A 13,698-nucleotide genomic window follows, 5' to 3' on the forward strand; every position below is an offset into this window, starting at 1 on the left:
TACAGATGCTATACCACCAGATGGAAATCTAAATAAACACATTTCAGTTAGTCATGGTATGAACAATGAAGAATGTCGAGAGCTTTTATCTGTCTTTTCTGATATTCATAATGAAGATGAAAAATTTTTAAAGCATGTATCAGACAAATTAGATCGTCAACCGTTGTTCCTGGCAAATTCTGCTTCCTACGTAGGTAGAGTAAAAAGTGTAAATCCGACATTCACGTGGGAGAAATATTTTGATAAGTTAAATGAAGGAGAGCGACAGAAAATGGATGGCAACTTTCAAAAAATAAACCCATCTTACTTAGGAATGAAAACTGTTATGTTAGCAGTACAAAAAAATGCCGAAGAATCTATCTTGTTGGAACATGTTTTTAAACTTTTCTCAATAATATCATCCGATCCCTTACCACAAGATGTTATAATAAAATTTGTTGAAAGCATTGATCCACAAATATCTGCAGAAGATGTCTGTCTTCAATTAAAGCATTGTTCTTTATTCCTTCAAACGGAAAACAATGACATCCGCCTGCACAGCGTTGTACACGAAACCATCATAAATTATTCATCGCAGACCTTTGGATGTAAACAAAACAAAACTAATTCTAAAAAGTCTGCAGCTGATCTTGCCTGTCAAGTTGCTTGGGCACTAAATTATTTCAAAGACAGAGAAGATGAAATCAAAATAATTCCTCATCTAATCAAATTCATAAAAAATTCATCATTTCAACATTTCCTAAATAAGTTGATCGATAAAAAAACATTCCTTTTTTTCATTAGAAAACAAAATCTTGATGAAAGAAATTGGAAATTGGCCAAATATTTTGTAGATGTTTTGGAAAGATTTTACAACTATAAACTTGCAACTAAAGTACTTTATGAAATAGCAGAAATTCAAACTAAAGTGTTAGGTGTTGATCATATTGATGTTTCATATTCGTACAACGAGCTGGGTTTATTGCTTTGGAAGAATGGAGAATATGAAAATGCTAAAGATTTTTCTGAACGAGCCATGGAAATTCAAACGAAAGAATTTGGACCTGACCATGTTAATATTGCGACAACGTACAATAATCTGGGTTCGGCTTACGAAGAAATGGGAGAGTACGAAAAAGCAAAAGATTTTTATGAACGAGCGATAGAAATTAAAACAAAAACATTTGGACCTGACCATGTTAATATTGCGACAACGTACAACAATCTGGGTTCGGTTTACATTAAAATGGGAGAGTACGAAAAAGCAAAAGATTTTTATGAACGAGCGATAGAAATTCAAACAAAAGCATTTGGACCTGACTATGTTAAAATTGCGATAACATACAGCAATCTGGGTTCGGTTTACATTAAAATGGGAGAGTACGAAAAAGCAAAAAATTTTTATGAACGAGCGATAGAAATTAAAACGAAAACATTTGGACCTGACCATGTTAAGACTGCGAACACGTACAACAATCTGGGCTTGGTTTACAGAGATATGGGAGAGTACGAAACAGCAAAAGATTTTTATGAACGAGCTATGAAAATTCAAACGAAAGCATTTGGACCTGACCATGTTAATATTGCGACAACGTACAACAATCTGGGTTCAGTTTACAAAGATATGGGAGAGTACGAAAAAGCAAAAGAGTTTTATGAACGAGGGATAGAAATTGAAACAAAAGCATTTGGACCTGACCATGTTAATATTGCGACAAGGTACAACAATCTTGGTTCTGTTTACAAAGATATGGGAGAGTACGAAAAAGCAAAAGATTTTTATGAACGAGCGATAGAAATTGAAACGAAAACATTTGGACCTGACCATGTTAATATTGCGACAAGGTACAACAATCTTGGTTCTGTTTACAAAGATATGGGAGAGTACGAAAAAGCAAAAGGTTTTTATGAACGAGCGATAGAAATTGCAACGAAAACATTTGGACCTGACCATGTTAATATTGCGAAAATGTACAGAAATCTTGGTTCTCTTTACAATCATATGGAAGAGTACGAAAAAGCAAAATATTTTTATGAACGAATGATAGAAATTGAAACGAAAACATTTGGACCTGACCATGTTAATATTGCGACAACGTACAACAATCTGGGTTCGGTTTACGATAATATGGGAGAGTACGAAAAAGCAAAAGTTTTTTATGAACGAGCGATAGAATTTCAAACAAAAGCATTTGGACCTGACCATGTTAATATTGCGACAATGTACAACAATCTGGGTTCGGTTTACGATAATATGGGAGAGTACGAAAAAGCAAAAGTTTTTTATGAACGAGCGATAGAAATTGAAACGAAAACATTTGGACCTCACCATGTTAAGATTGCGACAAGGTACAACAATTTGGGTTCGGTTTACAGTAAAATGGGAGAGTACGAAAAAGCAAAAGATTTTATTGAACGAGCGATAGAAATTCAAACGAAAACATTTGGACCAGACCATGTTAATATTGCGATAATGTACAATAATCTTCATTTGGTTATAAAGAAACTATAGATATTGAAACTGAAGCATTTGGACTTCTATTTATCTTTTATTTGCTAGAAGATAAAATACTCCTGTCTTTGAGAAAACGTACAAGGATATAGAAGAAGAGGAAATGAATTTGTAGCTCATTTTCAATGAAGAAGAAAATCAATTTCTCTTTTCATTTTAGGTATGTCTTGTTTATACTAAAGATGATTAGAAACAGTTGTATTGTAGACTTCTTTTAACAAAGGTTCAAATAACAACAGTTGTATATTTATAAAAGGTATAAATATATATTATTGACAATATTCAAACATTTGTATTTTCAATTTTTTAACTGTCATTTATTTACTGGAACAGTTTTTATTAAGAAAATTGTATGGAACTATCAAAGTATGTTTATGAGTTCAGTTTGCAATATCTAGCTATTAAGAAGTTGTGAAGTTCCTTAAAATAAATGTTGTTGGGTCATTTTCCTGTATAATGAGAGTAAATACTGATCTTACAGCAACCATGATCATGTGACATCTCTTTTTGAAATGCTGAAAAGCCCACAAGATTTGCTTTGCTATATAAGTATGAATACAGTCTTTTCTATATTTATTTCTACTCATTCATATAATTTACAAAATGTACTTTCAATTAATGAGAATTGTAGTTGTTTGAAATGGACATGCAGTTATTGTTATTTGATTCAATCATACTTGATTTGGGGACTAACACCTTAATTGTCATGACTATGCCTGTTTTTTTTTACTTTGGAGGAAAAATTTATTTAATGATTGATTCAATAATACTTTATTATAGTTCAAACTATAAAGGCAATGTAAAGTAAAAGTTAAAAATAACCTGAAGACGAAAAAGCAGGATATCATTGCCATAGTATTGACAGAAGTAAAAATGACACATTTAACTGTCCGACTGCCAGAATTTAGACCACCAGATTTACTAATATATAAAAAATCCCAATAGTAGCGCAGGATACTTGTTAATTGGGGGGGGGGGCACAAATTCATATATGCATGTCTTAATCTGTTAAAAACAATGGATTTCAAAGGAACTTAATGTGGCAGAACATGAATATATGAATATGTGCCTCCTACCCAAAATAAAGAGTCTGCTATGTCATTTATTCCCTGGGCATCTTGAAGAGCTCTGGCATTGTGTGTAACAGTTAGTAGTTCATTTTGCAAGAAACTTCTTATTAGTTTTTTCCAAAACATAATTTGAACATTAGAGAAATTGTGTACAAACTATAAAAAGTTTATATTAGGAATATATTTCTAGAGCAACACCCTCCTTTAAAGTATGTATCCATATTCGGGAGTGAATGACATGACCAGACATTTTGGCTAATGTCTTTACAACTGATAAGAACAGTAAATGAGTCATTTCTACTGGTGTCTTTACTACCGATATGGAGTGTAATGAGTCATTTTCATTGCTATGACATTCATGTCTTGCTTTTGCTATAGTTTATACTTTACATTGCTTTGAAACTGATTCTCCCAGCTACCTAAATGATTTTACCACAAAATCACAATACAAAATGTTGTGGTTATATCTGATCCCAAGAAAATCAAATATAAATTAAAAATGAGATTTACTACATTTAAATGTAAGCGAAAAAAGAACATTGATTAAGATTTTTCTTATTAAACAACAAAAAGAACCAAACAAACACTCCATTTAAACTTTTGCCTACAGAAATTGAAAATACAACTGTTACTGGTCAGCTAAAGGAGAAAGAAAACATACTCAAGAGCCAGGGCTAAGAAAGCATTTTGTTCCTTGAAATGGAGCCACAAATCCATTCCTTTCTGTAAAGACTAAACACAATAAAAATCCTTTGCTGACAAACGTTTTGATAGATCTGGCATTGGTGACCACCTGACAATGTAATTTATCTTTATGTAGGTTTTAGGTAGCGATGTAGCCAAGAAAAATGGAGCTTTTACTCTAATTATGTGTGTCTGGCCCATATTTACTGTTGTCATCTCATATGTAGTGTAGTGAGTAACGAAAAAGTAATTGAACAATAAAATATTAATTTTCATAGCACTGGTAGACTTGCTATACGCTACGAGTTGTCATGGTGTTATTAAAGGACTGAATTCTGATATTTAACTTTGATTCTTATTTTATTATTTTCCGTAAATTATACACGTATTTAATAAAATATACATTTAAAAAATGTAAATAAATAATTTATATTATACAAATATAAATTTACGTGCGTTTTTCAGCACCGGCGGCAATAGCTTCTTCTTTTTCATGCTCTAAGTCCCTATTTCTCTTTTTCATTTCTTTGAGTAGCGAAACTGCATTGGCAGCCCGTTTCTTACGCATCAGAGCGTCGAACTCATCTTGAATAACGCGTTTACGCTCGTTAAAACGCCGCATTTGATCTATAACCTGTTCAAACCATTGAGTTCTATAAGACCTGGAGGGGAAACGTCAAAAACATGGCGGATTTTGGTGGTCAAAGTCAGCGGAGAGACGCGGGCTCATGAAATAAAATTTTTGTCGCCCATCCTGATTTGACCACCACGATTGCGAGTATAGAAAATATTATAGAAAAACTATTTATTTTCCTAACATAAACACTTTTTTAAAATTTCATTTATTAAACAATCTGCAAACTTCCGTGGTTTGCGGTTGCTGAAATAGCGACATAGAAGGAAACATTTCATGACTCCGGTAAGTAGCACAGTAGTAGTTTTACTATTTTTTTTTTAACACGATACTTGAAGAGTGTTTCTACTACTAAGTTTTAATTTAAAGTTATTTTTGTCCAGTCTTGTTTGTTCTTCCCTTTATCGCTCCCCAGACGAGGCGAAGCAGCCAATTTTTATGGAGTTTGCATCCATCTTGTCTCATGATCAAGCTAAACTCTCCTGATTTGAATTGAGTTTACCTCCCAAAAATGGGGAAGAATTTGTTCATATTTTTTTTAAAAGACGAAGGGAAAGTTTACAACAGAGTTGTGTTGAAATTGAATGCAGTGCCATGCAAAGTTATTGAGAACTATGGTATATGCTGTATAATAAAAATAACTATTAAACAACTTGCTTGCTCAATTTGACTGACTGTATGGTGTAGACAATTATAATGAGATTGGAAAGTTGGATTTATGCAAACAATTTTAAAGTACTACTTAGCGTTTCTGTAAATGAAGTATTTATTGTTATAGTAAACAGTTTAATACTTCAAAACAAAGATAAAAGAAGTGTGTTGAACAATGTGCCAAGATTTACTCCTACCTTGAAATTTTTGTTCAACAATAGCTTATGATTATATCATAAATATGCATGAAAAATTAAACATATTATTGTCTCATCTCATCAAATCCATACTTGGTATGATTCCAGGTGATCCACAAATTCACATCAGATGCATTGGTTACAATGAAGTTGAATGTAGAGGAAGCAAAAATAGATGGCAAAGAAATTCTTTGTGTCTTATGAAGAATTAGTACAAATCAATTAGTACAAAAAGAATTCTTTAAACAAATTGTAAACAAATTTAAATTGCTCATGGTCAAGCAACCTGTCAAAGAAGCAAAGTCTGTCTCCAACATGTGACCTCTTCAATTATGTTTAGTTTCTTACTACAAAATACTATTTTTGAGAAACTTGATTTGTAAGTCTTTCATTAATATTTTTTTACCAAGAGATAAAAGGAACTAATTCAAAGGCTTGATGTAAAATACAAAGATTTAACAAGTTGTTTATCATTTAATTCCCAAATGTTAGTTTGTACATATAAATAATTAGAATTGGTAGCTGTAAGTTGTTTAAGCAAAACAGAAGAGTAGTAGTGCTCGAAGGGGTTAGCATTTTTGAAAAATTATATCTTGTTCTTGACATATATTACACAATTCGAAAAAACTGTAAGTGATGCACAATAATATCTATAGAACTTGATAAATTTCTTCACCTACACTGTCAAATAACTATTTTGCCTTCATGCAGCAATCGACAGTGTTTTTGTCAGAGAAACCAATGCTCATTAGTTTCCAAGTTTGTAATTTCAATGGAAAATTAATGTAGTTCTGTTCAGTAATAGATCCAAGATTCTGCCAAGCTGTTTACAAAATACAAATTACCAAGCAACAGTGTCATGGTGTTTTGAATTTTTTTCTTTTTTGTAGCTCTTCTAGTTCAACATACTTTCTTTATGAGTTTTCAGTAGATTTATCAGGTAATGGCAATACACTTATGATACTTAACCATGGTAAATTTTTAGTTGACTTATGTCGTAAGACTGAAGCAAACATTTTCTCGCTTCCTTAGGAGCATTTTTACACAGATTTATCCATTTTAAGCAAGAAAAATAGGTGCACCAAACTGTTGACAAACAGTCAAACACACAAAAGCATGAAATAATGTATAAGTTTGACGAGATTGACAGGTCTAGTAAAGAATGCCGTTTGATTTCACTTTTAAAAGGCTAAAATGTCATAAATTGATAAAATAACTTAAATGTTACATCCAAAATATGCGTTCCTCTACCTTCGATCTTCTTTATTTTGATGTGTGTCTGTACTGTGTTTTTCACGCAATGCTGAAGCATTATTTTTACATGATATGCCGTCGCTATCGTAATTATTTTTGCTCACTTGTTTTCGTTCATACAAACAGTATTAGAAATCAGGAGGGAGTGAATATTGAAAAAAATTTTTAAAGTGGAAGTATTGACCACCATAATCCGCCATTATCGCCATGTTTTTGACCACGAGGCCCAGGCCCCTTTGCCCCTCCAGGTCTTATAGAGCTCAATGGTGTATGCATGAGAGAAAGTTATTGACAAAGGAAACAGGTAACAAAGCAACTATTCACCCCGTGTGTGCGTGCATGAGGGAAAGTTATTGACAAAGGAAACATGTAACAAAGCAACTATTCACCACGTGTGTGTATGCATGAGAGAAAGTTATTGACAAAGGAAACAGGTAACAAAGCAACTATTCACCCCGTGTGTGCGTACATGAGGAAAGTTATTGACAAAGGAAACAGGTAACAAAGCAACTATTCACCACGTGTGTGCGTGCATGAGGAAAGTTATTGACAAAGGAAACAGGTAACAAAGCAACTATTCACCACGTGTGTGCGTACATGAGGAAAGTTATTGACAAAGGAAACAGGTAACAAAGCAACTATTCACCCCGTGTGTGCGTACATGAGGAAAGTTATTGACAAAGGAAACAGGTAACAAAGCAACTATTCACCAGGTGTGTGCATGCATGAGGGAAAGTTATTGACAAAGGAAACAGGTAACAAAGCAACTATTCACCACGTGTGTGTATGCATGAGATAAAGTTATTGACAAAGGAAACAGATAACAAAGCAACTATTCACCTCGTGTGTGCGTGCATGAGGGAATTTTATTGACAAAGGAAACAGGTAACAAAGCAACTATTCACCTCGTGTGTGCATGCATGAGGAAAGTTATTGACAAAGGAAACAGGTAACAAAGCAACTATTCACCACGTGTGTGCGTGCATGAGGGAATTTTATTGACAAAGGAAACAGGTAACAAAGCAACTATTCACCCCATGTGTGCGTACATGAAGGAAAGTTATTGACAAAGGAAACAGGTAACAAAGCAACTATTCACCCCGTGTGTGCGTGAATGAGGGAAAGTTATTGACAAAGGAAACAGGTAACAAAGCAACTATTCACCACGTGTGTGCGTGCATGAGGGAATTTTATTGACAAAGGAAACAGGTAACAAAGCAACTATTCACCACGTGTGTGCGTGCATGAGGGAATTTTATTGACAAAGGAAACAGATAACAAAGCAACTATTCACCTCGTGTGTGCGTACATGAGGGAAATTTATTGACAAAGGAAACAGGTAACAAAGCAACTATTCACCACGTGTGTGCGTGCATGAGGGAAAGTTATTGACAAAGGAAACAGGTAACAAAGCAACTATTCACCACGTGTGTGCATGAGGGAAAGTTATTAACAAAGGAAACAGGTAACAAAGCAACTATTCACCACGTGTGTGCGTGCATGAGGAAAGTTATTGACAAAGGAAACAGGTAACAAAGCAACTATTCACCACGTGTGTGCGTGCATGAGGGAAAGTTATTGACAAAGGAAACAGGTAACAAAGCAACTATTCACCACGTGTGTGCGTGCATGAGGGACTTTTATTGACAAAGGAAACAGGTAACAAAGCAACTATTCACCACGTGTGTGCGTGCATGAGGAAAGTTATTGACAAAGGAAACAGGTAACAAAGCAACTATTCACCACGTGTGCGTGCATGAGGAAAGTTATTGACAAAGGAAACAGGTAACAAAGCAACTATTCACCACGTGTGTGCGTGCATGAGGAAAGTTATTGACAAAGGAAACAGGTAACAAAGCAACTATTCACCAGGTGTGTGCGTGCATGAGGGAAAGTTATTGACAAAGGAAACAGGTAACAAAGCAACTATTCACCACGTGTGTGCGTGCACGAGGGAAAGTTATTGACAAAGGAAACAGGTAACAAAGCAACTATTCACCACGTGTGTGCGTGCATGAGGAAAGTTATTGACAAAGGAAACAGGTAACAAAGCAACTATTCACCACGTGTGTGCGTGCACGAGGGAAAGTTATTGACAAAGGAAACAGGTAACAAAGCAACTATTCACCACGTGTGTGCGTGCATGAGGGAAAGTTATTGACAAAGGAAACAGGTAACAAAGCAACTATTCACCACGTGTGTGCGTACATGAAGGAAAGTTATTGACAAAGGAAACAGTTAACAAGGCAACTATTCACCACGTGTGTGCGTACATGAGGGAAAGTTATTGACAAAGGAAACAGGTAACAAAACAACTATTCACCCCGTGTGTGGGTACATGAGGAAAGTTATTGACAAAGGAAACAGGTAACAAAGCAACTATTCACCCCGTGTGTGCGTACATGAGGGAAAGATATTGACAAAGGAAACAGGTAACAAAGCAACTATTCACCACGTGTGTGCGTACATGAAGGAAAGTTATTGACAAAGGAAACAGTTAACAAGGCAACTATTCACCCCGTGTGTGCGTACATGAGGGAAAGTTATTGACAAAGGAAACAGGTAACAAAGCAACTATTCACCCAGTGTGTGGGTACATGAGGGAAAGTTATTGACAAAGGAAACAGGTAACAAAGCAACTATTCACCCCGTGTGTGCGTACATGAGGGAAAGATATTGACAAAGGAAACAGATAACAAAGCAACTATTCACCACGTGTGTGCGTGCATGAGGGAAAGTTATTGACTAAGGAAACAGGTAACAAAGCAACTATTCACCACGTGTGTGCATGCATGAAGGAAAGTTATTGACAAAGGAAACAGGTAACAAAGCAACTATTCACCCGTGTGTGCATACATGAGGAAAGTTATTGACAAAGGAAACAGGTAACAAAGCAACTATTCACCCCGTGTGTGATGAGGAAAGTTATTGACAAAGGAAACAGGTAACAAAGCAACTATTCACCCCGTGTGTGCGTACATGAGGGAAAGTTATTGACAAAGGAAACAGGTAACAAAGCAACTATTCACCCAGTGTGTGGGTACATGAGGGAAAGTTATTGACAAAGGAAACAGGTAACAAAGCAACTATTCACCCCGTGTGTGCGTACATGAGGGAAAGATATTGACAAAGGAAACAGATAACAAAGCAACTATTCACCACGTGTGTGCGTGCATGAGGGAAAGTTATTGACAAAGGAAACAGGTAACAAAGCAACTATTCACCACGTGTGTGCGTGCATGAGGGAAAGTTATTGACTAAGGAAACAGGTAACAAAGCAACTATTCACCACGTGTGTGCATGCATGAAGGAAAGTTATTGACAAAGGAAACAGGTAACAAAGCAACTATTCACCCCGTGTGTGCATACATGAGGAAAGTTATTGACAAAGGAAACAGGTAACAAAGCAACTATTCACCCCGTGTGTGCATACATGAGGAAAGTTATTGACAAAGGAAACAGGTAACAAAGCAACTATTCACCCCGTGTGTGCGTACATGAGGGAAAGTTATTGACAAAGGAAACAGGTAACAAAGCAACTATTCACCACGTGTGTGCATGCATGAAGGAAAGTTATTGACAAAGGAAACAGGTAACAAAGCAACTATTCACCCCGTGTGTGCGTACATGAGGGAAAGTTATTGACAAAGGAAACAGGTAACAAAGCAACTATTCACCACGTGTGTGCATGCATGAAGGAAAGTTATTGACAAAGGAAACAGGTAACAAAGCAACTATTCACCACGTGTGTGCGTACATGAAGGAAAGTTATTGACAAAGGAAACAGTTAACAAAGCATCTATTCACCTCGTGTGTGCGTACATGAAGGAAAGTTATTGACAAAGGAAATAGGTAACAAAGCAACTATTCACCACGTGTGTGCATGCATGAAGGAAAGTTATTGACAAAGGAAACAGGTAACAAAGCAACTATTGTCAATTGAGTATTACCTGTAAGTGTTTCACCAACATGCATGCAACATCATACAATATGTTTATTTTGAGTGCAGGATTATCAACATTATCTTTCTCTAATTCTTGGAGAACATAAACTGCATAGCTCAATCTATAAAATATGTAGAATATTTTTTTAAATAATGCAACCACGTGTATGCAAAAAGCTTCAGCACTTGCACAAAGCATTGAAAGTAGCAAACCAACTGAAAAAAATAAATTTACACCATCAAATGCATGCATCCTAACCACCTCTTTCAAACCAAGAACATTTAGGTAAAAATAGAGAAAAATGTGTGTAACAGACCTCTCTCCATGTTTAAAAATTTAAGAATTTTTTAGGAAACTCATATCAACAGCCTCGCCCAAAGATTGCTGTTTCATCAAGAGCTCTGTAGCAATTCATTGATCGAACAGCATTCCCAGCAAGAAAACCATGACACTCCTATAAGTATCAATATGTAACAAACAAAAAAGTATACAAGAGCTTTATTTCCTAAAGCCCATGGCACAAATTTATTGAAAATAAAAACTATGTGGTAGAGAACGTAAAAAAATCAAATAAATTCAAAGCACTGTAACTTCCATACCTGAATTTTCATTAGAATAACAAAGTATATTAAAGCTACATTGACCTTGTTTGATGTAGGTTTGGTATAATTGGCAACAAATTGATCAACATGTGTTTGATCATAGAACATCAGCTGTCCAAATAGAGGTTTTCCAAGACTCCGCCCAAGTTTTTCCTTCATTCAATAAATAGAGCATCAAGAGACTCAAAGATCACACCATCAGTCTTCAATAAAATGGTGAAGGATAAAATCATGCAATGTATTTGAGTTCAATGATGCAAATGATGCAGTCAAAAAGGTGTTTAAGATAGCATTGCTAATGTTCTTTTTACTAAATTGTCATTGTTAAACAAGTAATACAAATATACTCACTTTGGAACAAGTAGGACAGATATTTCCTTCTTCAAGCTCAGGAATAACACAGCTCAACATGTTTAGTTTATGTCTGTAAATTCTGAAAAAAACAATGACACAAAGAAAGCAATTATGCACTCTTAAACAAATGACATAAACAAAACACAGTGCAAGACAGTAATTCTTGAGGAAAAATCCTTTCCCATCATAAACTTTAGCATTTTGATTTCCTCCAATTAAATACATCTCTTAATATGAGATTCTTAGGCTATAAAATTGACTGCAACTCTCCCAGCAATTCATACGTAGTACAGCAGTGCAATAAATCAGTGACCTAAATGCAGTTACCTATATTCTTCAAAAGCATCTATAATGACAGGATACATTTTTGGTGTTGCATAAGAAGAGAATATGTGGTTATGATTAAACTCTTCAAATGAATGACAAATGCTTTTTATTGATGCCTTGCATTCCATCTGCACAGAATGAATCAATTCAAAAAACTCAATTGCAAATGCAATTCTTGGTTTTGTAGGTGTTCCACCCCAAAGGCCAAATTGCAGAAGTCGAACAAACTCTGGAGAGCATGAGCAAAACTGTACCTCAACAGTACAAAAGGTGCCTAGAAATTGAAAAAGATTCAAAATTATAATTGTGTTGAGCCATCCCAGCTAAAATGAAAAAACTTTCGCAGCACATTTTAAATATAACATACCTTTAACATCAACAACAGAAACACTTCTTTTGTGACGAGCTGTTTGGCATGAACAATCATACACCAGCATGTTCATGAGTTTATATGGCCAAAACGTGCCATCCTACAAAGCAATGAATAACCTCGTGGAAATAAGTTGTAATCAATCCCCTTTCTTACATTCATAAAAAATATTAGATTAGTGCTTCATAGCATGTTTGACAATGTAAACTCTCATTTTATTTTTGTATTTTTTGTTGCAAGTGTTGAGAGAGTTAACTGTAAACACTTTTATAATATCTAGCTCATAAAGGTTACCTTAAATATTTCAACATGATGACAAATATTTACGGTTGTGTGCATCTTTAACATACAGTTCTCACAATACTTTGCCATTGGACCACAATCGCTGCACCTAAACTTTGCTTCATTATCACAATGAATACACTTCAGATTGCTCCAATTTTTGCCAGTAAACTGAAATTTATCTTTGATAATTGAATGTCGCAAATTTTCCCATGCTTTTTGTTTTCTTTCAACTTTCTGGTAATAAGAAGATGATTCTTCACAATCATGGTGAACATAAATTTCAAGATCACTGTTATCTTGTTCCATTCCCAGTTCATGGCCTTCCAATGCACCACAATTATCAGGACTGTTAATAGAACAGCTTCCTCTATGATCCTCAGTAACCAATTCTGACAAATGCACCTCCTCTCTCTCAACATGGCCATCCTCATCATGATATGTGACAGCTACAGTTGCTTTAAACCTTTTATTGCTCCTACAAAAATTATCATAAAAATCTATAAAATGAAAATAAATGTTGAAAAGTCTAACAGCTATAAGGCAGTTATTTGGTGTACCTTGGCATGTTTTAAAATTACCAGCAAGAAAATCACAAATCAGAAAATATTATCGATATTACCAATGACACAATAACATAAGTTAAACGACCAAAGTACAACGTATGTATCTCCCACGACTACCAGTCGACGTTTTGTACCCGTACTTTACCGGCTTTTAGCCACGTCTCATAAGACGAATGGAGTGATTTGTTTGGTTGGTAAAATGAAAGGGTTTTTCTTCCGGTATAATGTAGGAGCTTTTTCCTAGGGGTGGGGTAACATATCTCACGTGACCG

General features: G+C 35.0%; 3 protein-coding genes across 4 annotated transcripts; 1 reads left to right on the top strand and 2 right to left on the bottom strand.

Annotated features, from left to right (window-relative positions):
- The first annotated feature begins 725 nt into the window (after window positions 1–725).
- On the top strand, window positions 726–2,681 carry LOC124440921 (kinesin light chain-like). Its single transcript, XM_046991345.1, has 2 exons — window positions 726–1,465; window positions 2,652–2,681. The coding sequence occupies exons 1-2, from the start codon at window positions 1,016–1,018 to the stop codon at window positions 2,679–2,681; spliced, it is 480 nt and encodes a 159-aa protein (XP_046847301.1). The 5' UTR covers window positions 726–1,015.
- Window positions 2,682–4,693: 2,012 nt separating this feature from the next.
- LOC124440922 lies at window positions 4,694–12,664 on the bottom strand. Its single transcript, XM_046991346.1, has 6 exons — window positions 12,576–12,664; window positions 12,209–12,482; window positions 11,879–11,960; window positions 11,300–11,379; window positions 10,932–11,046; window positions 4,694–4,879 (listed from the first exon to the last, which is right to left on the bottom strand). Exons 1-6 carry the CDS (start codon window positions 12,649–12,651, stop codon window positions 4,694–4,696), a joined length of 813 nt encoding a protein of 270 aa, XP_046847302.1. The 5' UTR covers window positions 12,652–12,664.
- A 145-nt stretch (window positions 12,665–12,809) lies between these two features.
- LOC124442065 lies at window positions 12,810–13,611 on the bottom strand. Of its 2 annotated transcripts, none has more exons than XM_046992590.1 (2): window positions 13,421–13,611; window positions 12,810–13,338 (listed from the first exon to the last, which is right to left on the bottom strand). In XM_046992590.1, the coding sequence occupies exons 1-2, from the start codon at window positions 13,426–13,428 to the stop codon at window positions 12,855–12,857; spliced, it is 492 nt and encodes a 163-aa protein (XP_046848546.1). In that variant the 5' UTR covers window positions 13,429–13,611; the 3' UTR covers window positions 12,810–12,854. The 2 variants fall into 2 exon arrangements, with proteins under 2 accessions (XP_046848546.1, XP_046848545.1); XM_046992589.1 differs by having other exon boundaries at window positions 13,483–13,544.
- Window positions 13,612–13,698: the final 87 nt, after the last annotated feature.

Source organism: Xenia sp. Carnegie-2017, unplaced genomic scaffold (assembly GCF_021976095.1).
Source record: "Xenia sp. Carnegie-2017 unplaced genomic scaffold, XeniaSp_v1 HiC_scaffold_20, whole genome shotgun sequence".
In the NCBI taxonomy this organism is placed as follows: domain Eukaryota; kingdom Metazoa; phylum Cnidaria; class Anthozoa; order Malacalcyonacea; family Xeniidae; genus Xenia; species Xenia sp. Carnegie-2017.

What these genes read in the sequence shown, in the direction of transcription:
- LOC124440921 (XM_046991345.1), top strand. Translation starts at nt 1,016, where the DNA reads ATGGAAATTCAAACGAAAGAATTTGGACCTGACCATGTTAATATTGCG. An exon ending in CGTACAACAATCTGGGCTTG is followed by an intron (nt 1,466 to 2,651) that starts GTTTACAGAGAT and finishes TTTTCATTTTAG; the next exon opens with GTATGTCTTGTTTATACTAA.
- LOC124440922 (XM_046991346.1), bottom strand. Translation starts at nt 12,651, where the DNA reads ATGAACATGCTGGTGTATGATTGTTCATGCCAAACAGCTCGTCACAAA. An exon ending in GATGAAACAGCAATCTTTGG is followed by an intron (nt 11,047 to 11,299) that starts GCGAGGCTGTTG and finishes CATATTTTATAG; the next exon opens with ATTGAGCTATGCAGTTTATG. An exon ending in TGTTGGTGAAACACTTACAG is followed by an intron (nt 4,880 to 10,931) that starts GTAATACTCAAT and finishes TGGTTTGAACAG; the next exon opens with GTTATAGATCAAATGCGGCG.